Source organism: Tachysurus fulvidraco, chromosome 1 (genome assembly GCF_022655615.1).
Source record: "Tachysurus fulvidraco isolate hzauxx_2018 chromosome 1, HZAU_PFXX_2.0, whole genome shotgun sequence".
In the NCBI taxonomy this organism is placed as follows: Eukaryota; Metazoa; Chordata; class Actinopteri; order Siluriformes; family Bagridae; genus Tachysurus; species Tachysurus fulvidraco.
In genome coordinates this window covers 18,983,297-19,009,082 of record NC_062518.1, presented here as the reverse complement: position 1 = coordinate 19,009,082, position 25,786 = coordinate 18,983,297, and the positions used below count along the sequence as shown (strand labels likewise).

Below are 25,786 nucleotides of genomic sequence, written 5' to 3'. Positions count from 1 at the left end.
AAGAACGATGGAGCACCAAGCAGAAGAGTCTAAACTCATGATTAATCTTACCATCTGATCAGCTCTTATCACACCAGTGATAAAAAAAGCGCCATGGAAACAGGTTGTGTAATCATTCATTCATTCATCTTCTACCTCTTAACCGAACTTCTCGGGTCACGGGGAGCCTGTGCCTATCTCAGGCGTCATCGGGCATCGTCATCGTCATCAGGATACACCCTGGATGGAGTGCCAACCTATCACAGGGCACACACACTCTCATTCACTCACACACTACGGACAATTTTCCAGAGATGCCAATCAACCTACCATGCATGTCTTTGGACCGGGGGAGGAAACCGGAGTACCCGGAGGAAACCCCCGAGGCACGGGGAGAACATGCAAACTCCACACACAAGGTGGAGGCGGGAATCGAACCTCCAACCTTGGAGGTGTGAGGCAAACGTGCTAACCACTAAGCCACCGTGCCCTCGTTGTGTAATTATGTTAGTGTTAATGCAGAATCAGTGGAAGGAGTCTCCAGTGTCAGAAAGTATATAACCATCAGAAAGTCTTCACTCCCTCACTCCTTTACTCTCTCACTGCTTCACTCCCTCACTCCTTTACTCTCTCACTCCTTTACTCTCTCACTGCCTCACTCCCTCACTCCTTTACTCTCTCATTGCCTCACTCCTTTACTCTCTCACTGCCTCACTCCCTCACTCCTTTACTCTCTCACTGCCTCACTCCCTCACTCCTTTACTCTCTCACTGCCTCACTCCATCACTCCTTTACTCTCTCACTGCCTCACTCCCTCACTCCTTTACTCTCTCACTGCCTCACTCCGTCACTCCTTTACTCTCTCACTACCTCACTCCGTTACTGCCTCACTCCATCGCACTTTCTTTCCCTCAGTCCATCGGCCCTTCATTCGATCACTCTGTCACACCTTCGCTTCCTCACCCTATCAATCCTTCACTCTATCCCTCCTTCACTCCCTCACTCTCTACTTGTTGATCCCTTTCCTGATGCAGCAGGTTTCTCTGCTGTTTTCTGTCTGTTTCCCAGTCTGTGTACGCTGACATTGTCGAGTAGTAAAGATTCTTTCTTCTTTTCTGCTTTGCATCACTTTCTTTCTTTCCTTCTTTCTTTCTTTCTTTCTTTCTTTCTTTCTTTCTTTCTTTCTTTCTTTCTTTCTTTCTTTCTTTCTTTCTTTCCGATTTGGGGAATTTATTATCTGCAGCCACTTTAATAACGCAATCTTAAAGTTAAACGTAACGTTTATCTAAACTAAACCCAACCCCATCGTCTCTTTCCCCTGTCATCGCTTAACAGATGGGTAAAAAAAAATATCCCCACTTTATCCCAGTCTTCCTCATGCAGCGTTCCCCTCGACTTTAAAGGGAAATCCCACTCGTGGTTTAATTGTGCGAGTGTGTAAGACACATCCCTGTTCGTTCCTGTTCTGCCTTGTGTGTGTGTGTTTAATAAAGATGATGGTACACACGTTCACACTTCCTCACTTTCATTAAGCAGCTGCTTCAGGCAAACATGCGGCTTTGTCGATCACCACAAAAACCCAGCGACGATAAACAGAGCTTTTCTATCAACAACAAAAAAGAATCGAGAGAAAAAATTTTGCGTTGTGTGTAACTGTGTCCTACAAACAAAAATGTGAACTTCTTTCTTTCTTTCTTTCTTTCTTTCTTTCCGTTCTCGCTGTCTTTAACGGCTCATCTATTGTTTTAGTTTTCCCCCAAAATATGATCATCTATAAATGATAATTAAGAGATGAATAATAAATGATTTCTCAGAACGTAAACGACCGACATTTGCTTTCATCTGCCGACTGATCCAAAGAAAGGAATGTGCTCCAGTGCAACAAGAACGCTAATCAAGACCCAGCTGAACACATCAGGTGTGTGTGTGTGTGTGTGTGTGTGTGTGTGTGTCTGTGTCTCACTGTACATCAAACCTACAAACACCTGAACTTCTGGAAACTTGTGCATCCTGCTGAAATCTTCAACACTGAGCCCACTGACCATTGAGCAAGGGATTGTTGGATCTGCTGATTGACACAACGATTTATCAGAAAAAGTCTAACGGCGTTGTAAGGAGTCAAACTCTCTCAAACTTGTTGCACTTCACCCCACTTCACATTCTTGAAACTATAAACCTACATGGACAGTGAGGAATGAAGGCGTAGCGTTCAAATGACTTTAACTTTGTAAGATGTCATAGGCTGCTGTTAGAGCTTTTTATTTCCTTCTCCAGGTCCATCGATAGTATGCGTAATATATACAGTACGTCTATGAGGCAGCATTACAAGATGTCACACAAGAGATCATGAACCTATGAATGTTATTATAAAGCGTCGTAGCCAGCAGCAGCTGAACTCCTGAGGCATTCATTCATTCATTCATTCATTTTCTACCGCTTTATCCGAACTACCTCGGGTCACGGGGAGCCTGTGCCTATCTCAGGCGTCATCGGGCATCAAGGCAGGATACACCCTGGATGGAGTGCCAACCCATCGCAGGGCACACACACTCTCATTCACTCACGCAATCACACACTACGGACAATTTTCCAGAGATGCCAATCAACCTACCATGCATGTCTTTGGACCGGGGGAGGAAACCGGAGTACCCGGAGGAAACCCCCGAGGCACGGGGAGAACATGCAAACTCCGCACACACAAGGCGGAGGCGGGAATCGAACCCCGACCCTGGAGGTGTGAGGCGAACGTGCTACCCACTAAGCTCCTGAGGCATAGACGTGTTTAATCAGGGTTGCTGCTGTTCTGAGGGAAAAGGAAGAGAATTGAAGATGCTAATTATTTTCCATCTACACACACACACACACACAGAGGAACATTTTGGTGTGTTTGCCATGTCCATCATGCGTGTCTGTTTAAACACACGTTCCATAATCAAGGACAGAGCTTTTGGCTTAGGAAGGCCCCAGGTGGTGTGTGTGTGTGTGTGTGTGTGTGTGTGTGTGTGTGTGTGTGTGTGTGTGTGTGTGTGTGTGTGTGTGTGTGTGTGTGAAATGTCAGCGGAAGCTTGTCTCAGAGACCTGAATGGAAACAAAGAATAGCGGACACACAGCTCTGCCCTTTTCTCTTTGGCCCTGTTGCCCTCTGTAGCCTTTGATTAGCCGAGTAGGGAGCAGTAACCCCCCCCCCCCCCACCCAAAACCACCACCACCTCCACCACTCGCCCCCTCTGGAGTGCGCACTTGTCCACCGGTGACCCCTCCTTCCGGAAACATCCGCAGTGGGAAAGTGGAAATGTTGCACGAGGGCGTTCGGGACGCGATGGCGTGCACCTTGACCCGTCTAGACGCTTTTATCCGTTTCTGTTTGTCCTTACCAAGCTGAACTCTGACCTTTTCATCTCACTTCTTTTTTTAAAAAATTTATTTATTTATTGTTTTAAGTCTTCTCTCTTCACATGATTTCAAGCAAAATATTATTCCATTGACGTGTAACTTTTTTTTTTAATTAAAACATTTTTTTTTGCTGTGAGGTTAAACCTATGCTAAAAAACCTGAAACTTTATTTTTTTATTTTACTTTATTTATTTTTAAAAATTGTAATTCATCATATGGTTTCTTTCCTTTTTTTGTCATTTTATTTTTTGCTTTTTCTTTTGCAACTGGAATCCCGGAGGACGCTCTATTTTTTGCCCCGGTGTGATTGTGTAATTCTACGTTTCCTGTAAGTACCCCTTTGGCTCGCTGTGTTACATCACCTTCAATTCTCTGTTTATATTTTTACACCTGAATTTCAAACCTGTTTTAGTGGCACATTTCCTGTACAACTGCTTCAGCTCAGTGGAAAGGTGGCGATTTAAAAAAAAAAATGTTAAGATTGCTCTAGAAGCTGATTTAGCTGATTTAGTTTCAAAACCGCTTATTATTAAATAATATATTCCAAAAATTGTATATAAAAATTTTAAAATTAATTTTAATCGAGCGAAATGATGCAGATACTATTGTTTTATTAGGGCAAGCAGAAGTGAAGTTTAGAGAGCAAATAATTGTTAATGTAAAAAAATTGTTAATTTTGGCAAACTTACGTTATGTTTTTTTTTTTTTTAATTTATGTATATGTTTTTAAAACATTTTCCTATACAGCATTACATTTTGCATTTTTGAAAAAAATATTCAGCCCTCAACTTTTTTTGTAATTTTCCACAGATAAAATTGTTTTATCCGGGAATTAAAAAAAAACAAAAACATATATATATATATATATATATATATATATATATATATATATATATATATATATATATATATATATAATCCAAAAAAAAAAAAGTTTCCTGATATTTTATTGAGCGCTTTATTTGCAAATGTTTAAATGTTTTAATCAGTCAAGACTAAATAATGATCCAGTGTGTGTATTGTTTATATCTTTAGATTTTTACTTGAAGGTTGTAAATTAGGCCCTAATTTAAATGGACAATTAAAAAAAAAGAAAAAGAAAAATGTACAAAACATTTATAAACATGATCATTTCCTTCTCAGATTCACTTGATTTCTTTCTATCAAAAGTTAAATTCGTTCATGGGGATAAAACCATTTAAGGTTTTGTGCCAACAAAAAGCAGTCAGTTGATTGGCGGTGGATCTTAGCGGTGCTCTTATACGTCTTTGTGGAATTTTAGCGAAATGGTTGTTTCTGTAGAGCTGAAACACTGCGTTCCCTCAGTTTCTGAAGGTGGGCCTCGTTGTTTCCTCACAGCGTTCACACAGAAACACTCGCGTCACGTTCAGTCGGAGCTTTTTACAGCCGGACGAGAAAATGGCAGCCGCAATGCAACACTGCGTCGCTCCACCCACTCCACCATTTCCCATCCCCACCTCTCCATCTTCCATTAGATTCTATTTTTTCTCATCACATTCATCAAACAAATCCGAAACTCTCAATGTGCTAGCTTTCTGTTTGAGATTGTGATCGTGTCCTCATTAATATTGTATGAAACCTCTCTGTCTCTGATGAACTCTTTTTTTTTTTCTTCCATCCCGATACCAAGCTTTTCCAGAACGTACCAGAAACACGTCGTTGGTGTTGTACCAAGAGCTAGCTGATGCTTAGTTGTGTTGAAAACAACCCTAAACAGAATTTCTAGCTCTGTTGAATGTCACTCAGACTTCTTTTGGGGTTGATCTCGTAAATTTAGACGAACGGAAAGAGCTTTGAGCCCCAAACAAAAGGCGGCGTGTAAATCCACTGAAGTATCTGTGATTAGCGCTGCAGACCGAAGCCGTAGTTTCTAATTCTTAGCATTTTGACTGATGTAGTGTTCTTTTTTTAGATGTACAGTATGTGATGAAATGTAATTCCACCGTTTCTGGAAAAATCCCACCATATCACTCACGTGCCTAAACAGGTCGAGTCTTCTTTAGATCAAATTCTTGAATTAATCTGATCGTTTGTGTCTGGTTTACCGTTCACATAATCACAAATCTTTACAAGAAGACACTTCTATTTTTTTTTCTTTCTTCCTCACAGATTTTTCATTCCATTTAAATCTCCTCTCTTTTGCTACAGAGCCAGTTCGCTAGTTGCTAGTGTTTTGAGTGTCTAAGGTAAAACCTAATTGATTAGCACCCATTTTTTATCTCCTTCATCATTCATCATCTCTCTCTCTTTCTCTCTCTCTCTCTCTCTCTCTCTCTCTCTCTCTCTCTCTCTCTCTCTCTCTGTATTAACACTTTCATGTAAGTAAATGAAATAAACTGATGACTATCGTGTCGGTCACTGATCGCTAGCACCTTTCAATATTCCTGAGGTTTCTGTGTGAAATCGTTCAATACCTCAAACATTTACTTATATCGAGCATCTCTAATGTTTTGCTGTGGCTCAGACGGTTCGTTTTAATTGATGTCATTAACATCTGAAGTAAATGTCTAAAATAGCATTGATTTAGCCACTATTTTTCATTTCCTCCATCATCTCTTCATCTCTCTCCTTCTCTCTTTTTATCTCTGTCTGTCTTTCTCTCAGTATCAATCCCACGGTTTCTTTTAAACGAATCTCACCTTTTTATTCACTCTAGACCAAATACTTAGCATTTCAGGTGTTTTTATATTGTTAATGCTGTGTTTGTGCACGATTCACTTTTACATTCCCTCCATCTTTTTTTCCTTTTCTAACAGTTTTCTTTATTTATATTAATACATAAACAAATCAACTACACCTCCTTAAGCTGGAGATACAGTCGCTAGCTGCTAGCTATAGTTGACATTTTGGCTCATGTGAGGTAAAAATTTTCTTTTTTAGCAACTATTAACCTTTTTAGCTATTATTTTCCATCTCTGATTTCATTCTTCCACCTTTTTTCTATCCTTTCTCACACTTTTTTATGTCTGCTCCTTAAGTAACTCGAACACATCTCCTCTAGCTAGAGGTCTGGTTTCTAGTTGTTGGTATTTTGATTTGCATAATGTAAATATCTGCCATGATTAGCAACCAGCTTTCATTCCCTTAATTTTTCTGTTGAACATTCCCACATTTTTTGTCACTTTTTGTTTCTCCCAATACGAAAGTATTAGCTAGTGAACAGCTAACTGCTAGCATTCATTACTGATACTGTGACTGTCCTATTATCTTTCATCATCATTAGACATGCACAATATATAAAACAACTATTTCTTCTTTCGCCCGTAGACTCGGATGCTAGTCGCTAGTGTGTCGATAACGTGAGGTAAAATATGCTGTAAGTTTCACACCTCTTCCTCGTCCTGCTATCATTTCATCCTCATCCTCATGATCGTCTCTGAAGTTCTTGTTTCTTTCATCTAATTATAAAAAACAACATCAGGATCATCACACATTAGGACACACTGCATTTACTGCAAGAAACGTTACTTTTTTTTTTTCGAGCTAATTACGGCGGTACTGAAACTCTGGATTGAAACGAAGGTGTAGTTAATATGTGGGAGCCACTTCGAGCCACTCCTCCATTTTCTTTTCCCTTCAATCCAATAAGATGCCGATGAGCCTTGGCTGCTTTGACGGGTTAAATCTGCGACTGGTTGCGTCAGGTTTTGTTTTATAACCACCTGTGATTAAAAAACACCACATGCATAATTCATTTATGTCCAGTGTGTCATTTGTGTTAATAGTTAATAATTAACAGCCACTCGTCACTCGTTTCTCCGTTTCTCTCCATCTTCCACCCGGTTGGTCAATAAGATTGTGCTTGAGTGTCTGAACTCTGACAAAACTCTGACATTCCTTCGGTATCTTTATCGTTTTAAATTCATGGATGCTCAGCTGCTTTATTGGTTTCAGAACAATCGGAATGATTTTTATCACAACACACTTCTTTTGCGTTTCCCTCTCATATACACGAGGCTTTGCGCGGCCAAGTGCCTCCTTTGTGAAGCTGCTGTCAGTCTCAGCTTTGATTCTCTCTGGGATCTTGATGTCCGTGATTCCACCATGTAAGAAAATGCTGGAGCTCTGCCACCTCCAACTAATTCACTTTGCTCCGAAAACCGATCAGTTGGTTTGACCAGCTTACTAGTTACCTTCATTTCAGTACAGAATCCTCCCACTTCCTCATTAGCGACCAATTTACCCAGTGCGGCTCTTTGTATGAAATGTTTTCTGGTCACTACTGGGTGTGTTATTGGGTGTGAATGACAGCTGAGGTCCAGACTCCACATCTGCTTCCACATCCAAATTTAGTGTTTGCAAGGAATAAACACAGCTCTTACAGGAAATCCATAACCAACACTGTCACCTCATCTAATTCTTCACAGCCAGAAAGTTATTGTGATATAAGGGGAATAAAACCGACTCCAATCAGTTTTTATTAAATCAACACACGGTCAGGCTAATAGCTTTTACTACAGTATGTAGAAACACCATACGGACTGTGTGTGTATTGTGGCGGTGTGTGTGTGTGTGTGTGTGTGTGTGTGTGTGTGTGTGTGTGTGTGTGCTCGGACAGAGAGGATCTTCTTCACAATGAATCTGCCTTCTTTTGTCCGCTGCATAGAGTTGACTTTTTAGGAGCCTCATACATGGGAGATCAAGAGTTGCCAAGGTGCTTAGTACACACACACATACACACACACACACACACACACACACACACATACACACACACACACAGTCTCATTTCCTTTGGTTGTCAGAGCCCTGCTGTGGTTCCACTGGAGGTCACTGACACGACCACTGGAGCTTTTCCCTTTTCCCAGCCGGTAAAGACTCTGCCCCTGCCCACAGTATGTGTGTGTGTGTGTGTGTGTGTGTGTGTGTGTGTGTGTGTGAGAGAGAGAGAGAGAGAGAGAGAGAGAGAGAGAGAGAGAGAGAGAGAGTTTTAGTTATCTGATCCTGTAGATATCCAGTTCTCAAAACTAGTTCAGACATGTAAATAGGCGTCTAGTTTAGATAACAATCCAGTTATTTAGTCCAGTTTAAAATCTCCTTCCCACTGGTACTCAGCTGTTTCCCAGTTCCCTGTAGTGTAAAGTATGGAGACTATAACAGAGGACATGAGGTCTGAAGTGAGCTCTTTACACACGTGTTATAGATCACTATCCTCAAGTCATAGAGTTTAAACCAGCGCAGTAGACTAAATGACGACTAGACGAGTAGAAGTCTACAGTCTACCGTAAAGTCCTAGTTGACCCAGTTAGTCTTAGGCCCTCAGGTCTGACTGATTGAGACGGATTGAGACGTCTCGTGCACTAGTTCTGCAGGAACCAGTGGTGAGTAGGTGAGCAGATTGGCAGATCAGGTGATGTTCAGGCTGCCATTATTGTTTTTGTGTGTGTGTGTGTGTGTGTGTGTGTGTGTGTGTGTGTGTGTGTGTGTGAGGTGAGACAGTGAACGTTGTAGAGCTTCAGAAAGGTTAAAGTCACTGGACTCATCCTTCCGTTCCTCTTCCTCTGGCCAAGGCGTTAACTTGTATTCTAACGAGATTAAACCCTATGTGTTCGGCTCGGACCGACTCCTCACAGCACTTTTTTGATCTCTCGCGCATGACGAGGCACTCCGGCTGTCCGAGCGGCACTATGAAATCGGCCTGATGTCGTCCCTTTTTCTCCTCTGCCAGCGTCCATCGCTCCATTTCCGACCCCGCATTCCAGGAAGCGTTTAGGGCGTTCGCTGAAAAAAAGCTCTGTGGGGGGGTTGTGTGTGTGTGTGTGTGTGTGTGTGTGTGTGTGTGTGTGTGTGTGTGTGTGTGTGTGTGTGTGTGTGTTGGGGGTTGTCCCAATCGCCTGCCCTTTTTATAAAGGACTCAGACAAGCAGAGACACCACGACACTTTCTCCCGCTCACTATCACTTACCTCACTTTGATCACAGAGTTTCAGAGAAGAAGAAAGAAAAAATGCAAGGAGGCCTTCTGAGCCTCCGGTTTGACTTTCCCTTAAGTATAGAGTGAAAGATGGCAGGGACGTGTGAGGACAACGAGGGTTTTATTTATTTATTTATTTATTTATTTATTTATTTATTTATTTATTTATTTGTCTGTCTGTCTGTCTGTCTGTCTGTCTATCTATCTATCTATCTATTTATTTATTTTATGAAAGAACAAGATGTAGTACTTTTTATCCATTTATAGTTACATGTAGTGGTCTCTATAAAACAAGTTCCTGTTGTCACTTATGTTATAGCAGCTGTAACCTGTAATGTGAGAGAGAGAGAGAGAGAGAGAGAGAGAGAGAGAGAGTTAGCCCCTCCCTCCCTGGGAGCATCTCCTGAAAAACAGCTCTCACACCAACGTTAACTAGACATCTCCTTACAGGAAACGCGAGCTGTTACCATAGAAACCATACACGAGCACATTAACATATCCTCCCAACACCTTCTGACCAATCAGAATGCAGAATTCAGCAGCGCTCTGGTGCAGCATTTGTATAACATTTGTCCAAAAGCATGTTCTTGTCATGCAATACGAGAGCGTTACACATTTCTGGCACATGCCTTCTCCTAGGTAAACAGAACACACATCAGCATTCACCACACACACATGCGCGCGCTGACAGATATCCACGTCCACCAGGACAGTTTAACGTGTCTTTCAGAGCGTCTGTTCTAACGGCTGTACACCCTGACAGTGTTTACTGCGTGTCAAACACGTGAGACGTGGAGTTATCTGACAAGACGTGCCCTTTAATGGCCAATTCCCTTCCCGTAACTCCCTTAGCCGAGTCGGAGCATCAAAAGCCCCGCGTGCGGAGAGACGCAAAGCCGGGGATTTCATTCTCTAGCTCCATCGCAACGATCAAACACACCGCTATTTATAACCGTCACGCCGTGTGGTCGAGTCAACAAGCGTGAAGAAGCCACAGAGTTAGTAACAGCTCATGAGCAGCTCACTAATAGCTAAACGTAACATTACACGAATCATCATCACAGACGTTTGTCCTTTATTATATACAGGGTTGTATATACAGGACTTCCTGTAACAAGACTTTTGTGTTCATATAGATTTATAGAAGGAGGCTCCAGTGTCAGAGATAAAGTGATGTAACAGAGGAGTTTGAAAACAAGGGTGTATAAGAGGAATAAGCTGTGTAAAGCATCATCATCACACACACACACACACACACACACACACACACACACACACACACACACACACACACACGATTAAACATGATTAGCTCTCATTTATTCAACACCTACATGACCCAAAGTACTTGAAAGTGGCTGAAAGTTATGAAAAGCGAGTCTAAGAGTGTGTGAGACAATCCTGCAGAATGAAGCGGGTCGAATTTTTATTTGTTCTTTCTTTCATTCATTTGTTTTGAACATATGAGCACATGATGCAGGAGAATTGCTGGATTTTGTATTGTGTGTGTGACAGTGTTAAACTGTGTGTGTGTGTGTGTGTGTGTGTGTGTGTGTGTGTGTGTGTGTGTGTGTGTGTGTGTGTGTGTGTGAGTGTGTGTGAGTGTGAGTGACAGACAGAGAGATGGAGAGGGAAGCAGAGCTGGCAAGTGTGCTTTGCTGGAAAAGTGAAACACCTGCGGCCATGACAGGAGGTTTTGACCTCTATCTGGAGTCTTGCTCTCTCTCTCTCTTTCTTTCTTTTTCCTGCTCTTTCTCTCTCTCTTTCACTTTATCTCTCTCTCTCTCTCACACACACACACACACACACACACACGTCTGTAGACGGGAGTCAGCGAGCGAAGCAGCTCGGCGCTCACACGCTGGCCGTCGTTTCCTAACACGACCTCCTGGATAAAGGAAATGTAGATGAGGCATTCACACGTTCCTCTGAACACGACACACAGGACAGGTGGACTTTCTCCACTCCGCTTTCTGACTCCGTACCTTTAAGAGCCGACACAATGCTCACGTTTCCTGACTGCTGCTTTTCTTCCTCACTCGTCCAATACTGAAGGAGAAATGGTTTTTCCCCACCAGATCCTGAAAATACTCAATCCTGCCTTTCTTACTGAGAGCAGCCTGGTGGACGGTTCATTAACATGCCGCTAAGAGCTTACAGGATTTACATCTTTATGGTGTTTATGTCGTACTGTAGATGAGGTGTTTCTGTGAGAATGTAGATGAGGTGTTTATGTGGGAATGTAGATGAGGTGTTTGTGTGGGAATGTAGAAGGGGTGTTTATGTGAGAATGTAAATGGGGTGTTTATGTGGGAATGTAGATGAGGTGTTTATGTGGGAATGTAGATGAGGTGTTTATGTGGCAATTTAGATGAGGTGTTTGTTTGGGAATGTAGATGAGGTGTTTATGAGGGAATTTAAATGAGGTGTTTGTGTGGGAATGTAGATGAGGTGTTTATGTGGGAATGTAGATGAGGTGTTTGTTTGGGAATGTAGATGAGGTGTTTATGTGGGGCTGTAGATGAGGTGTTTGTGTGGGAATGTAGATGAGGTTTTTATGTTGGACTGTAGATGAGGTGTTTGTGTGGGAATGTAGAAGGGGTGTTTATGTGAGCATGTAGATAAGGTGTTTATGTGGGAATTTAGATGAGGTGTTTATGTGGGAATGTAGATGAGGTGTTTATGTGGCAATTTAGATGAGGTGTTTGTTTGGAAATGTAGATGAGGTGTTTATGAGGGAATTTAAATGAGGTGTTTGTGTGGGAATGTAGATCAGGTGTTTATGTGGGAATGTAGATGAGGTGTTTATGTGGGAATGTAGATGAGGTGTTTATGTGGGACTGTAGATAAGGTGTTTATGTGGGAATGTAGATGAGGTGTTTGTGTGGGAATGTAGATCAGGTGTTTATGTGGGAATGTAGATGAGGTGTTTATGTGGGTATGTAGATGAGGTGTTTATGTGGGAATGTAGATGAGGTGTTTATGTGGGAATGTAGATGCAGTGTTTATGTGTGAACTCAAATGAGGTGTTTATGTGGGACTGTAGATGAGGTGTTTATGTGAGAATGTAGATGAGGTGTGTATGTGGGAATGTAGATGAGGTGTTTATGTGGGAATGTAGATGAGGTGTTTATGTGGGACTGTAGATGAGGTGTTTATGTGGGAATGTAGATGCAGTGTTTATGTGTGAACTCAAATGAGGTGTTTATGTGGGACTGTAGATGAGGTGTTTATGTGAGAATGTAGATGAGGTGTGTATGTGGGAATGTAGATGAGGTGTTTATGTGGGAATGTAGATGAGGTGTTTATGTGGGAATGTAGATGAGGTGTTTATGTGGGAATGTAGATGAGGTGTTTATTTGGGAATGTAGATGCTGTGTTTATGTGGGAATGTAGATAAGGTGTTTATGAGGCAATTTAAATGAGGTGTTTGTTTGGGAATGTAGATGAGGTGTTTATGAGGGAATTTAAATGAGGTGTTTATGTGGGAATGTAGATGAGGTGTTTATGTGGGACTGTAGATAAGGTGTTTATGTGGGAATGTAGATGAGGTGTTTGTGTGGGAATGTAAATGAGGTGTTTATGTCGGACTGTAGATGAGGTGTTTCTGTGAGAGTGTAGATGAGGTGTTTATGTGGGAATGTAGATGAGGTGTTTGTGTGGGAATGTAGATGAGGTGTTTATGTGGGAATGTAGATGAGGTTTTTATGTGGCAATTTAAATGAGGTGTTTGTTTGGGAATGTAGATGAGGTGTTTATGTGGGAGTGTAGATGCAGTGTTTATGTGTGAACTCAAATGAGGTGTTTATGTGGGACTGTAGATGAGGTGTTTATGTGAGAATGTAGATGAGGTGTGTATGTGGGAATGTAGATGAGGTGTTTATGTGGGAATGTAGATGAGGTGTTTATGTGGGACTGTAGATGAGGTGTTTATGTGGGAATGTAGATGAGGTGTTTATGTGGGAATGTAGATGAGGTGTTTATGTGGGAATGTAGATGAGGTGTTTATGTGGGACTGTAGATGAGGTGTTTATGTGGGAATGTAGATGAGGTGTTTATGTGGGAATGTAGATGAGGTGTTTATGTGGGAATGTAGATGAGGTGTTTATTTGGGAATGTAGATGCTGTGTTTATGTGGGAATGTAGATAAGGTGTTTATGTGGCAATTTAAATGAGGTGTTTGTTTGGGAATGTAGATGAGGTGTTTATGAGGGAATTTAAATGAGGTGTTTATGTGGGAATGTAGATGAGGTGTTTATGTGGGACTGTAGATAAGGTGTTTATGTGGGAATGTAGATGAGGTGTTTGTGTGGGAATGTAAATGAGGTGTTTATGTCGGACTGTAGATGAGGTGTTTCTGTGAGAGTGTAGATGAGGTGTTTATGTGGGAATGTAGATGAGGTGTTTGTGTGGGAATGTAGATGAGGTGTTTATGTGGGAATGTAGATGAGGTTTTTATGTGGCAATTTAAATGAGGTGTTTGTTTGGGAATGTAGATGAGGTGTTTATGTGGGAGTGTAGATGCAGTGTTTATGTGTGAACTCAAATGAGGTGTTTATGTGGGACTGTAGATGAGGTGTTTATGTGAGAATGTAGATGAGGTGTGTATGTGGGAATGTAGATGAGGTGTTTATGTGGGAATGTAGATGAGGTGTTTATGTGCGACTGTAGATGAGGTGTTTGTGTGGGAATGTAGATTGGGTGTTTATGTGGGAATGTAGATGAGGTGTTTTTGTGGGAATGTAGATGAGGTGTTTATGTGGGACTGTAGATGAGGTGTTTATGTGGGAATGTAGATGAGGTGTTTATGTGGGAATGTAGATGAGGTGTTTATGTGGGAATGTAGATGAGGTGTTTATTTGGGAATGTAGATGCTGTGTTTATGTGGGAATGTAGATAAGGTGTTTATGTGGGAATGTAGATGAGGTGTTTGTTTGGGAATGTAGATGAGGTGTTTATGAGGGAATTTAAATGAGGTGTTTATGTGGGAATGTAGATGAGGTGTTTATGTGGGAATGTAGATGAGTTGTTTATGTGGGAATGTAGATGAGGTGTTTATGTGGGACTGTAGATGAGGTGTTTATGTGGCAATTTAAATGAGTTGTTTGTTTGGGAATGTAGATGAGGTATTTATGAGGGAATTTAAATGAGGTGTTTATGTGGGAATGTAGATGAGGTGTTTATGTGGGAATGTAGATGAGGTGTTTATGTGGAAATGTAGATGAGGTGTTTATGTGGGAATGTAGATGAGGTGTTTATGTGGGACTGTAGATGAGGTCTTTATGTGGGAATGTAGATGAGGTGTTTATGTGGGAATGTAGATGAGGTGTTTGTTTGGGAATGTAGATGAGGTTTTTATGTTGGACTGTAGATGAGGTGTTTGTGTGGGAATGTAGAAGGGGTGTTTATGTGAGCATGTAGATGAGGTGTTTATGTGGGAATTTAGATGAGGTGTTTATGTGGGAATGTAGATGAGGTGTTTATTTGGGAATGTAGATGAGGTGTTTATGTTGGAATGTAGATGAGGTGTTTATGTGGGACTGTAGATGAGGTGTTTATGTGGGAATGTAGATGAGGTGTTTATGTGGGAATGTAGATGAGGTGTTTGTTTGGGAATGTAGATGAGGTTTTTATGTTGGACTGTAGATGAGGTGTTTGTGTGGGAATGTAGAAGGGGTGTTTATGTGAGCATGTAGATGAGGTGTTTATGTGGGAATTTAGATGAGGTGTTTATGAGGGAATGTAGATGAGGTGTTTATGTGGCAATTTAGATGAGGTGTTTGTTTGGGAATGTAGATGAGGTGTTTATGAGGGAATTTAAATGAGGTGTTTGTGTGGGAATGTAGATCAGGTGTTTATGTGGGAATGTAGATGAGGTGTTTATGTGGGAATGTAGATGAGGTGTTTATGTGGGACTGTAGATAAGGTGTTTATGTGGGAATGTAGATGAGGTGTTTGTGTGGGAATGTAGATCAGGTGTTTATGTGGGTATGTAGATGAGGTGTTTGTGTGGGAATGTAGATGAGGTGTTTATGTGGGAATGTAGATGAGGTGTTTATGTGGGACTGTAGATAAGGTGTTTATGTGGGAATGTAGATGAGGTGTTTGTGTGGGAATGTAAATGAGGTGTTTATGTCGGACTGTAGATGAGGTGTTTCTGTGAGAGTGTAGATGAGGTGTTTATGTGGGAATGTAGATGAGGTGTTTGTGTGGGAATGTAGATGAGGTGTTTATGTGGGAATGTAGATGAGGTTTTTATGTGGCAAATTAAATGAGGTGTTTGTTTGGGAATGTAGATGAGGTGTTTATGTGGGAATGTAGATACAGTGTTTATGTGTGAACTCAAATGAGGTGTTTATGTGGGACTGTAGATGAGGTGTTTATGTGAGAATGTAGATGAGGTGTGTATGTGGGAATGTAGATGAGGTGTTTATGTGGGAATGTAGATGAGGTGTTTATGTGGGACTGTAGATGAGGTGTTTATGTGGGAATGTAGATTAGGTGTTTATGTTGGAATGTAGATGAGGTGTTTATGTGGGACTGTAGATGAGGTGTTTATGTGGGAATGTAGATGAGGTGTTTATGTGGGAATGTAGATGAGGTGTTTATGTGGGAATGTAGATGAGGTGTTTGTGTGGGAATGTAGATGAGGTGTTTATGTGGCAATTTAAATGAGTTGTTTGTTTGGGAATGTAGATGAGGTGTTTATGAGGGAATTTAAATGAGGTGTTTATGTGGGAATGTAGATTAGGTGTTTATGTGGGAATGTAGATGAGGTGTTTATGTGGGAATGTAGATGAGGTGTTTATGTGGGAATGTAGATGAGGTGTTTATGTGGGAATGTAGATGAGGTGTTTATGTGGCAATTTAAATGAGGTGTTTGTTTGGGAATGTAGATGAGGTGTTTATGAGGGAATGTAGATGAGGTGTTTATGAGGGAATGTAGATGAGGTGTTTATGTGGGAATGTAGATGCAGTGTTTATGTGTGAACTCAAATGAGGTGTTTATGTGGAAATGTAGATGAGGTGTTTATGTGGCAATTTAAATGAGGTGTTTATGTGTGAATGTAGATGAGGTGTTTATGTGTGAACTCAAATGAGGTGATTATGTGGGAATGTAGACGAGGTGTTTACTTAAAATCTTAGATGAATGTCGTCTCTCAAAGATGGAAGCGCTCAGCTCGAGTTTTTACATAAAAAGCTTTTTCCTTGCATTGGAAGTGGAATTATCAGAAATATATTTTGTGGTTTGGATTTTGTAAAATAAATAAATAAATAATAATAATAAAAAAGAGCAGATTTGCTTTGATCCTTTGACTAAACATTGTCCATTTATTTGTTCCTACATGATGGTTTTGATCTCAGACGTGCTTGAGACATGATGGTTTTGTAACTTTTCCTGCTCTTGTCATTGAATCAATGTCCCGGTAAAATTTACAGACTTTCGGCTGGATCCTTGTGGAATGGAGTGATGATTAATTTAGAGTGAAAGCTGACTAGCAGATGTTTAGATGTCAGATTGTTCTTATGTGCACGTGTGTGTGTGTGTGTGTGTGTGTGTGTGTGTGTGTGTGTGTGTGTGTGTGGGTGTGTTTCAGTAAGACAATGCATAGTAAAGGTCACCATGCTGATGTTAAAGTTTCAAGCTGATGCCTTTCAGAACAAAATGATTTCTTGTGATCTACAGCTGCTTAAACATATCGTGGAAAAGTTCCTGAAAGTAATCACTTTGAAGCCTCCAGGACAAAACGCTCAAGACGTCCACATTATCTGCATGTTTCACAGAGCAGCTCGACACATTCGGCTTCGTCTTCTTACTGGTGCTTCGTTTCTGCTGCCTACATTTTATTCAGTGCACAACGATTTCAGACACTAAGAACTGAACCAAAATACAAAAGTGTCAAATTATGTGAATAAAGTGAATCAAATGTTAACAAAAGTGTTAAGTGTGATTGTATCTGTCACTAAAACCCAATAAACATTGATTCTCAGGCCCTGTGTGTTCTGTATATGTCTATTAAAGAGGAAAGTGTAAAAACATGCTAGTTTAGTTTTGTTCAGTTTGTTTTTTGTGTGTCAGCACAGTGTAATAAACACTAATGAAAGTGGTAAATGAGGGTGCGTTTGTCTGCTAACTTAGCAAACATGAGTGAAGTCATAAAATAATCATCATAATAATAATAATAATAATAATAATAATAATAATAATAATAATAATAATAATAATAATAATAAACTTTTCCATAATAATCATTTTTTAGATTATGATAGTTGGGGCTGTTTTTGTCCTATAAAGAGCAATTAATATCATTAAAAGTGTTAATAAGGTCATATTTGTGCTCTGTAATAAATACAGTGTAATAAACATGAATAACTCTTCACTATGTTTCGACAAACCTCTAAAGCTCCATAAATATTAATAACAGTGTTCAGTGAAATCTCGTGTCCTGTGTGTCTGAAAAGTTTAAAGGATTTACTCAAACTGTTAGTTTTTTCAATATGTCATTCAAGCTTAATAAACATTCATAACAGTCTTCAGTAAGATCTCTTCTTCATGTGTGACTAAAAAAAGAAAAAGATAAGAAAGAGTTAAACAGGTTTTATCTGTTCTTAAAAAGCTAACAAAGATCCACTTTTATTGTTAAATGAGGGTCATTCATTTGTCACTAAAGCATTATAAAGGTTAATAAATGTTCATAACTGTGTTAAGCAAGATATTATTTGTCCTGGATGTGTCATGACTTCCTCTATGTGTCATTAAATCAAAATAAAGGTCTTGAACATGTTTGTATTTCTTCTTTTGAAGTGTTAATAAAAGCACTAAATGTCCTGAATGTTACTAAAGCTACATAAACGTTAATAAATGTTTTAAAACTGACAGCTTATTTGTCTTGAATGTGTTGTTATAAAGGGACCAAACATTAACAACAATGTTAAATGTTACATCGTACAGAGTTCTTCGGGTCATTAAAATTGAATAAATGTTCGTCTTAGTTGAGGTCGTATCCGTCACTTCATAAACGTTAATAAAAGGTTAATTAAGATGTTATTCCTGTACATGTTATTAAAGTGTATTAAACAGGAATTCAGGCTTCATTTGTCCTCTGTGTCCTTCTGGGAACGTGTTAGATGCGCCGAGGCGTCATTTGTCCTTAATGTGTCAGAAAAGTGTTAATGAGCATTAATAAGTGTGTTAATAAGGACAGTGATGTGTTATAATCATTCGGCTGGCTGTGTCATGAAAGCATAATAAAGATCACTAGCAATGTGAAATAAGGTGTTTGTCATGCTGCTGTAATGACTGTTAATGAAAATATTAAGCGTGGAGGTCATTACGGTGTAATAAACACCAACAGAAAGGGATGAAAGCTTCTTCTTGACCTCCTCTTTCTCCAGTTCGAGCGACACAGTTAACAGTTAACGCATACGGGGTACAAACAGATTTAGGAAAGTGTTGTAGGTTTGAACACTACATGTCCACTGGAGTTTTAGTGTCGGTGATATTAAACGCTTACGACACACTTACGAAGCTTCACGACAACACCGCGTTCTGAAGCGTTCGATTTCTCTTTATGATTTGTTAATGAGAGCGAAAACCTACTTTTTAGCTGTTTGTAGCTACGTTAGACATTTTCTCGCTTACATTCTAGCAATTTTTTCCTGCCTACGAGCCATTACTATAGAAATGGTAACTAATACAAACACCTCGATATGGTATAAAACTGTGACTGAGGACGTCGCTGGTTTCCATGACAACGTCCCAGAAGTGGACATGTAGTGTACAAGCTTCCACTCTGATAGACCACTGTCAGATATTTAAAGACTGTGATGCTGACTGTGACACACACACACATGCACACGCACACACACACACACACACACACACACACACACACACACACACACACACACACACACACACACACACACACACACACACAGAGAGAGCTTTATTTTTCTTTTCTCTCACAGACAGAAATAGACAGGCAAACAAATAGGTCAAACTTTTAGAATATGCCTTTAATTGTCAGCTTTTCATGCAAAAAGGCCTCGAGAACCGCTTCATTCACATACACAATGATAAATATGCCATTTTTCTTAGAGAGATTCTTTTTTTTTTCTTTAAAAAAAATCTATTCTCAAAAGAAAAAAAAAGGAAAGAAAAAGCGACAACCGGTCATCGGATAAAGTGTTTTTTTTTTCTCAATATATTTCTATAAATACATAACAGCAATAAAATGGTCATTTTTGTTAGAATGCTGGTTTGCTTCATATTGTTTTTCTTTTATTATCATTTCCATAGTGTTTGCCTGCGTATATATCGTATATTTCTAATGGTTCTGTAGAGGATGTCATCATAAGTCAGAGTGCTACACGTTTCTAGGCAGCAGTACAACATTTTTACAAAAGAAATACAAACCAAAAATAAAAAAGATATTGCTCTTTCATAAAAACTCTGCGATTTAAGACGTTTCGGTTGATTAGGGGTCCAAGCACTGTGTGTCTGTTATTTTTTTAAATATTGATCGATTTCTAGTCTTCGGCTCGATCTCTCCAGCGTGTGTCGGAGTCCGGATAGTAATTTGATTACTTTTCCACTCTGCCTCTTGGTGATTTCTTTTTTTCTTTAATAATAATAATAATAATAATAATAATAATAATAATAATAATAATAATAATAATAAACAATCACAGTTATACTGCTCCTCTCGCCTGTCGTCTTTACGATGGAATTTCGGATTAAAATCGTAGCTACGGTCGCTGCATGCGTGCATCAAAACACTAAACCCCAAAAAGTTTTCAATAATAAAATAAATTCCAGGAGTAGATTGAAGGCATGTGCCGATAAATCATCGTTTGTGTGACGTATCGCGATATTAAATGTGCACGATGATCCATTTTTAACATTTCCATCACAAACCTGCGTTCTTTACTAGACATATTTAGGCACTGTGTATCCTCCCGAGCTACAATCCAAGCGTGATCTGATCACCTTTGCTACTTGTTTTTCTATTTAGGATTGACGGCGACGACGAATCTTTAAACTTAAATCAAAAAACGGAATTCTAAATTTCCTGACAAAATGAAACAACTAGCGGCAGTAAGGACGTCGATGTCTCTTTAGTAACAAGCGCATCAGCCACGTTATAGTGCAGTTTTGCTCTCTAGCTTAAACACAAACAAAGCGTCGGCTAAAGTTTAGCTCCATATCCAAGCGTGAGGACGTGAAGCACGTAATGTCGGAATGGGAACACACTGATTAGCATTAGCAGTCAAAGTATTCTGCTCTAATCGTCACTTCAGTAGGATCTGCCATGGAAGACAGGGTGAATATCGGCACATGCCTTAGCGGAATAATCGTAACAATGCCTCGTGTATTCATATTCACAGTTGCAGGATATAGTCTTTGGATTGAAGCAGGATGTTTCTCTCTCTCTCTCTCTCTCTCTCTCTTCCTGTCTCACTCTCTCTTTCTCTCTGTCGTGATAATGCAGCCCGTGAAAAGCTCTATTTATAAAACAGCAGAAGCACAAATCCAATAGCGAGGCCGCCATGCTTTTCCTGTTTGTTTTTTCTAATAAGTAGAAGAAGTCTTGTTCAAGTCTGATGAGTAATAACACTTTGATTTGAACCTCAGTTAATGCTGGTATGTTTCTACACTGGCCCTTGATGCTTAAGAGTTATTGCATTGGAAATACAACCATCACCTCTTTCATCTGTCTCTCTTCCTGTCCCCACCCGAGTCAGAGTCTGATCTCTCTCTCTCTCTCTCTCTCTCTCTCTCTCTCTCTCTCTCTCTCTCTCTCTCTCACTATCATGATGTTGGCATGGTTGTATAGTCCTCATTCACCCTCCTTCTCCTTTTCTCTTTCTCCGCCTCTTTTCCTCCATCTACCTCCTGTGTATCTTTCCCAAACCCCTTTCCACCACTGTCCTCCACCCCCCTCCCTCCACCCTTTGCCCCGGGCCCCACCCCTCAGTCGCTGTCTGATTTGTCATCCTTGGTGGTGGTAGCGTGGTTATACAGGCCCTGGGCCATCAGGTGAAGCGCCAGCGTGTTCTTGATTCCTGAAGCCTTTTTAATCTTGGCCCGTTTGTTCTGGAACCAGATTTTGATCTGCGACTCGTTAAGGCCCAGCTCATTGGCCAGGCTCTGGCGCCGCTGCTCCGTCAGGTAGCGGTTGGACTGGAACTCTTCCTTCAGGCGCTGCAGTTGCTCGGCCGTGAAGGCGGTACGCGGACGCTTGTCCTCCTTGCTGCTGCACTTCTTCTTTGGTCTGCGGGTTCGGGGACCTGCGGTGGGCGTGGCTATGTTGAGTTGGAATAAATAACAGCAAGGCAAGGCAGTTTGGAAACAGCATGCTAAGTGTTGCATCCCTTACTCAGCAAAATCACCAGTGTTGGATTAACCCTTACAGCGTTGAATTAACACCTTAAAGCTTGCCGTTCAAACGACCATACGCTGTTCACAGCACAGTCCAATTAACACTCATAAAAATGTTGAATTTAGCCTCACGTATCGGTTTCGAATTAGCACTTACCATGTCTGCACGTCCCTTACTCAGCAAAAAACTGACCAGTGTTGGATTTAACCCTTATTGTGTTCAATTAACGCCTCCAGTTATGCGTGTAATGAACACTTACAGCATTTAATTAATGACACCAGCAGTGTTGAATGCCTACCTATGCTGTAGATGTGCAGTAGAACTAACACTTCCAATAACTATTGAATGTTAATGTCGTTAATCAGAATTTCTGCTCAAAACGGCATCGTTCTAACATAAAAACACTCGTATGACATTGTAAAGGTTAGGAACAAGGACACAGACCATCGCTTACAACATTACAATCCGACCTTCTCATCAAAACGCGCAAATTTAGGGGTCATTTATACAAACGCTCATAATATAATATAATATAATATAATATAATATAATATAATATAATATAATATAATATAATATAATATAATATAATGAAAGAAAATTATTTAAAAAAAAGACATTTCTAAACCGTTTTCATCCCGTTATTGTATTGTTTATTTTTTGGTCTATGAAATGTTGCTAATATATAAAATAAGTAACGTAAACGCACACGTAGGATGCCAGGCCCTCGCCCTGCTTAACCTTAACCTTCACTTTAACCTTGGTTATTTTTTTGTATTACAAGATGATAACAAGATGAATTTTGATTAATTAATTGTTGCTTCTTCTTTGTTTGTTTGTTTGTTTGTCTTGCTGTGGTTATATTTTGAATGTGCACAAATAAGAAATTGGTTTATTTGCAAAATTGGATTTTTTTCTTCCAGCAATTCACTTACTAATTCATTGTCATTCTTTAATTCATTGATGTCTATCAGCTACAGGCTGAAGCAATTTATAATAATTCTGGGTATTTTTTTTGTTTGTTTTTTGATGAAACTCGCTTATTTTAGTTGACAATCCTCATAATCCAGATTTCTCCTGGTTGGTTTGCTCTGGTTACCAGTAGGTCGAGGGTCTGGTAGCTTTAATCCCGACTTCATTTCTGTAAATGAATTTCGCGTTGCAGCAGAATTCCGCCGAAATTTGGCGTCAACTTGGATTCTAAGTGAACATGTAAGTTGTGTAGTAGCACACGTCCAGTCGAATGGAGCAAATACAATTAAAGTTATTGTTGCTGGGGAAAAAAAGCTCTCATGCGGAATATTCATGAATATTAACCATGTGCTCCATTTTGAGCGTTTTTTTATGGTGGAAAATTTTGGCTTGAGATTTTGATAGTCATCATCGTGCTGTGATTTAAAGAGTAAATAAAGAAATATAGAACAGTATTTCGGGTGATTTAAGCCTTAAGCTAAACATTAACCTAAAAAAAAGTAAATTAGAGAATAATATTTAGCGTCGGATAAAAAAAAATCCCGTAAATATAAAAAAGTGTATTTTATATATTTTTATCCAGTGTCATATAATCCATGTTATTCCATTTTAAAACATGTATATAATCTAAAAAAGGGATCTATTTTTGTACATTAATTTAATAATGCAAATGAATTCAAACCAAACAATCGTTGCCAAAACTGTTTTGTTGTTTTTTTTTTCGCAGGAAAAACTGTTCCATCAACCAAAATTTCTACAAAATGCCTAATTAGAATAACTTTGTATGATGCCACTAGTTTGTTTTGATTTATTATTTTATAAGCATTAGAAGCGGAAATGTCCATTTTCTTAGTATTCTTGCTTTGGATTTGAAGCAGTCGATGCATTATGGTGGATGCATGATTTATTCTGTAGTTGCATTATTATTATTTATTTTTTTAAATACTGAATGAACGTCTTAAACAGCCTTATTCACAAATAAAGTCCCTCTTAAACTCGTCTTAATTTTGTTTTGTTTTTTTCTTTCATTTAATTCGTATACTGGAGACAGCCAGAGGCGTCCTGCAGTCCATTGTCCCAAAAATATGCTAATGAACTTGGAAGAAGGAAAAAGACTGGCATCGCAGAGCAAGAAATCGTTTATTTTATAGTCCTGCTTCATTCAATCCTGTTAAATATATCATTAATCTAGTTATATCCCGACCTCTATAATATAGAGCTAAAGAAATAGCTAATATAGCATTATAGAGTATCATGAAGTTAAGGTTCTGGTTAAAATCTGGTAAAAAAATTATAGTATTTTTTTGGTTATAATATGTGATTTGATGAAATATATAACACAAATCAATAGTTTTGCAATCTCTTATGCAGGTATTATTTAATACGTGGACCTGTTTATTTATCTACATCTACATCTACATGGTGGTAGAAAAAAAACACCAAATCTTTTTTTACCACACAATCTTTTCCCGTCATTTCGGTGATTTATTTGGTTGATTTGTTTCTTTTAATAGAAAAAAAGCCAGCTAGTTAGGTTTATTTGACATGGCAAAGACACTGACTTTTTATTATTATTGTTGTTGTTATTATTATTAAATGAATTAACTTTTGGTTTCTGTAGCAAAAAATAAAAGAAATTGAGCTGTTGTTAGCCGTGTGCTAATTCCATTCTCCTGAATAAACTAACACGATTCTAAAGAAACGTGTTTTTTACGCAAACATCACGAATTAACCTCGCAGGAAATATAAGACTCGTTATATAAGTAGTTTAAACACATTTTACTACACATTATCAACGTCAAAGACAAGCTAGCAAAGCGCTGCTAGCCACCTGCTAGTTACCCGCTATGCTAATAGGGACAAAATACCACAGCAAGGGCAAAACTCAACACTGCAGAAATGTAAGTGTTCATTCGGCACCACAAGGGTTAATTCTACACACTTTTTAGGTTTTAAATTCAATACTTCTTGTGTCTTAGCATGGACAAAGCTGTAAGGGTGAATAAAACCTTTGGATTTTGCTGTGACAGCAGGAACAAACATTGCAGTTCAGTTCACAAAAACAGAATCATGAGCAATTATTATTATTATTATTATTATTATTATTATTATTATTATTATTATTATTATTATTATTAATATTTTATTTAGAAATGTAATGTTTTAATATGTGAATGAATCAGTGCTAATCCTAAATCCACTCCTGTCCTATACACTACACTGTACATGCTAATTCCTCTCTAGCAGGTTGTGGCTCTGCTTCAGCCTATAAGCTTCACTCTATACTTTAACTGTTTGTTCACCACACTGGTGTTTATTATTTATTTAAAACACCAGATTAGACATTATGGACATTTCAACTCTAAATATTATACATTACTTTTTTTTTTCATTTAGAAATCCATCATGGAATTGATCCGTTTGAGAGAGACAGAAAATTCCAGAATATTTCTTTCATGATTTAAGATAATCTTTTAAAAATAAAAGTATATTATTATTATTATTATTATTATTATTATTATTATTATTATTATTATTATTATTATTATTATTGTAGATCTTTTTTTTCAAGATTACAATTGTTACAAATTTTATTTATATTGCAAAATACAATTATCATTATTATTATGATTACTTTTTGGGTTTGTTTATAACTGATAAACGTTTTTTTTTGCCTGTTTGTGTTAGTTGCTTTTTATTATTATTATTATTATTATTATCTCGTTTTGTTATTTCTTGATTTAGGATTAATTTCATTTTACAGAGCTGCTTCATGACTCTAGGGCGATTTTTCTAAACTAGTAACTGGATAATACTAAAATGATGTATTTTGTGTATATGTCATGACTTCGAGGTTAGTTACATGGGGGATAGTATTTTTTAAAGGTGTTGAAGAGGACGAATGATGTTTTATGGGCTTGTGTTTATTTGAAATAAAGAAACATGACTTGAGCTGCGTTACCTGCCGAGGGTCTGTCCGAGTAGCGCGTGCAGTAAACCCAGGCGGGCCACAGCATGGGCTGGTTCTGGGTTAAAGTGGACGAGTTCGGTTGTGAAAGCTCCGAGTCCGAGCTCAGGCACTGCTCCTGGTTTTCTCCGTGCACTTTCACCGGCTCGTCGTCT

General features: G+C 39.1%; 1 protein-coding gene and 1 long non-coding RNA gene across 3 annotated transcripts in view; one reads left to right on the top strand and one right to left on the bottom strand.

Moving 5' to 3' along the window:
• The window catches only part of LOC113649145, a 31,509-nt gene extending 13,177 nt beyond the window's left edge, over window positions 1-18,332 (top strand). The window contains exon 3 of the long non-coding RNA XR_007139129.1: window positions 16,993-18,332. This is a non-coding gene — a long non-coding RNA (uncharacterized LOC113649145). The remainder of the gene's footprint in view (window positions 1-16,992) is intronic.
• Window positions 18,333-19,306: 974 nt separating this feature from the next.
• The window catches only part of en2a (engrailed homeobox 2a), a 7,337-nt gene continuing 857 nt past the window's right edge, over window positions 19,307-25,786 (bottom strand). The window contains exons 1-2 of one of the 2 annotated variants that reach the window (XM_027156739.2): window positions 25,626-25,786; window positions 19,307-21,614 (exon numbers count right to left, since the gene is read on the bottom strand). The exon at window positions 25,626-25,786 is cut by the window's right edge and continues 857 nt beyond it. In XM_027156739.2, coding sequence (XP_027012540.1) covers window positions 21,283-21,614; window positions 25,626-25,786 — 493 coding nt within the window. In that variant the 3' untranslated portion in view covers window positions 19,307-21,282. The remainder of the gene's footprint in view (window positions 21,615-25,625) is intronic. The other variant, XM_027156740.2, reaches the window with a different exon arrangement.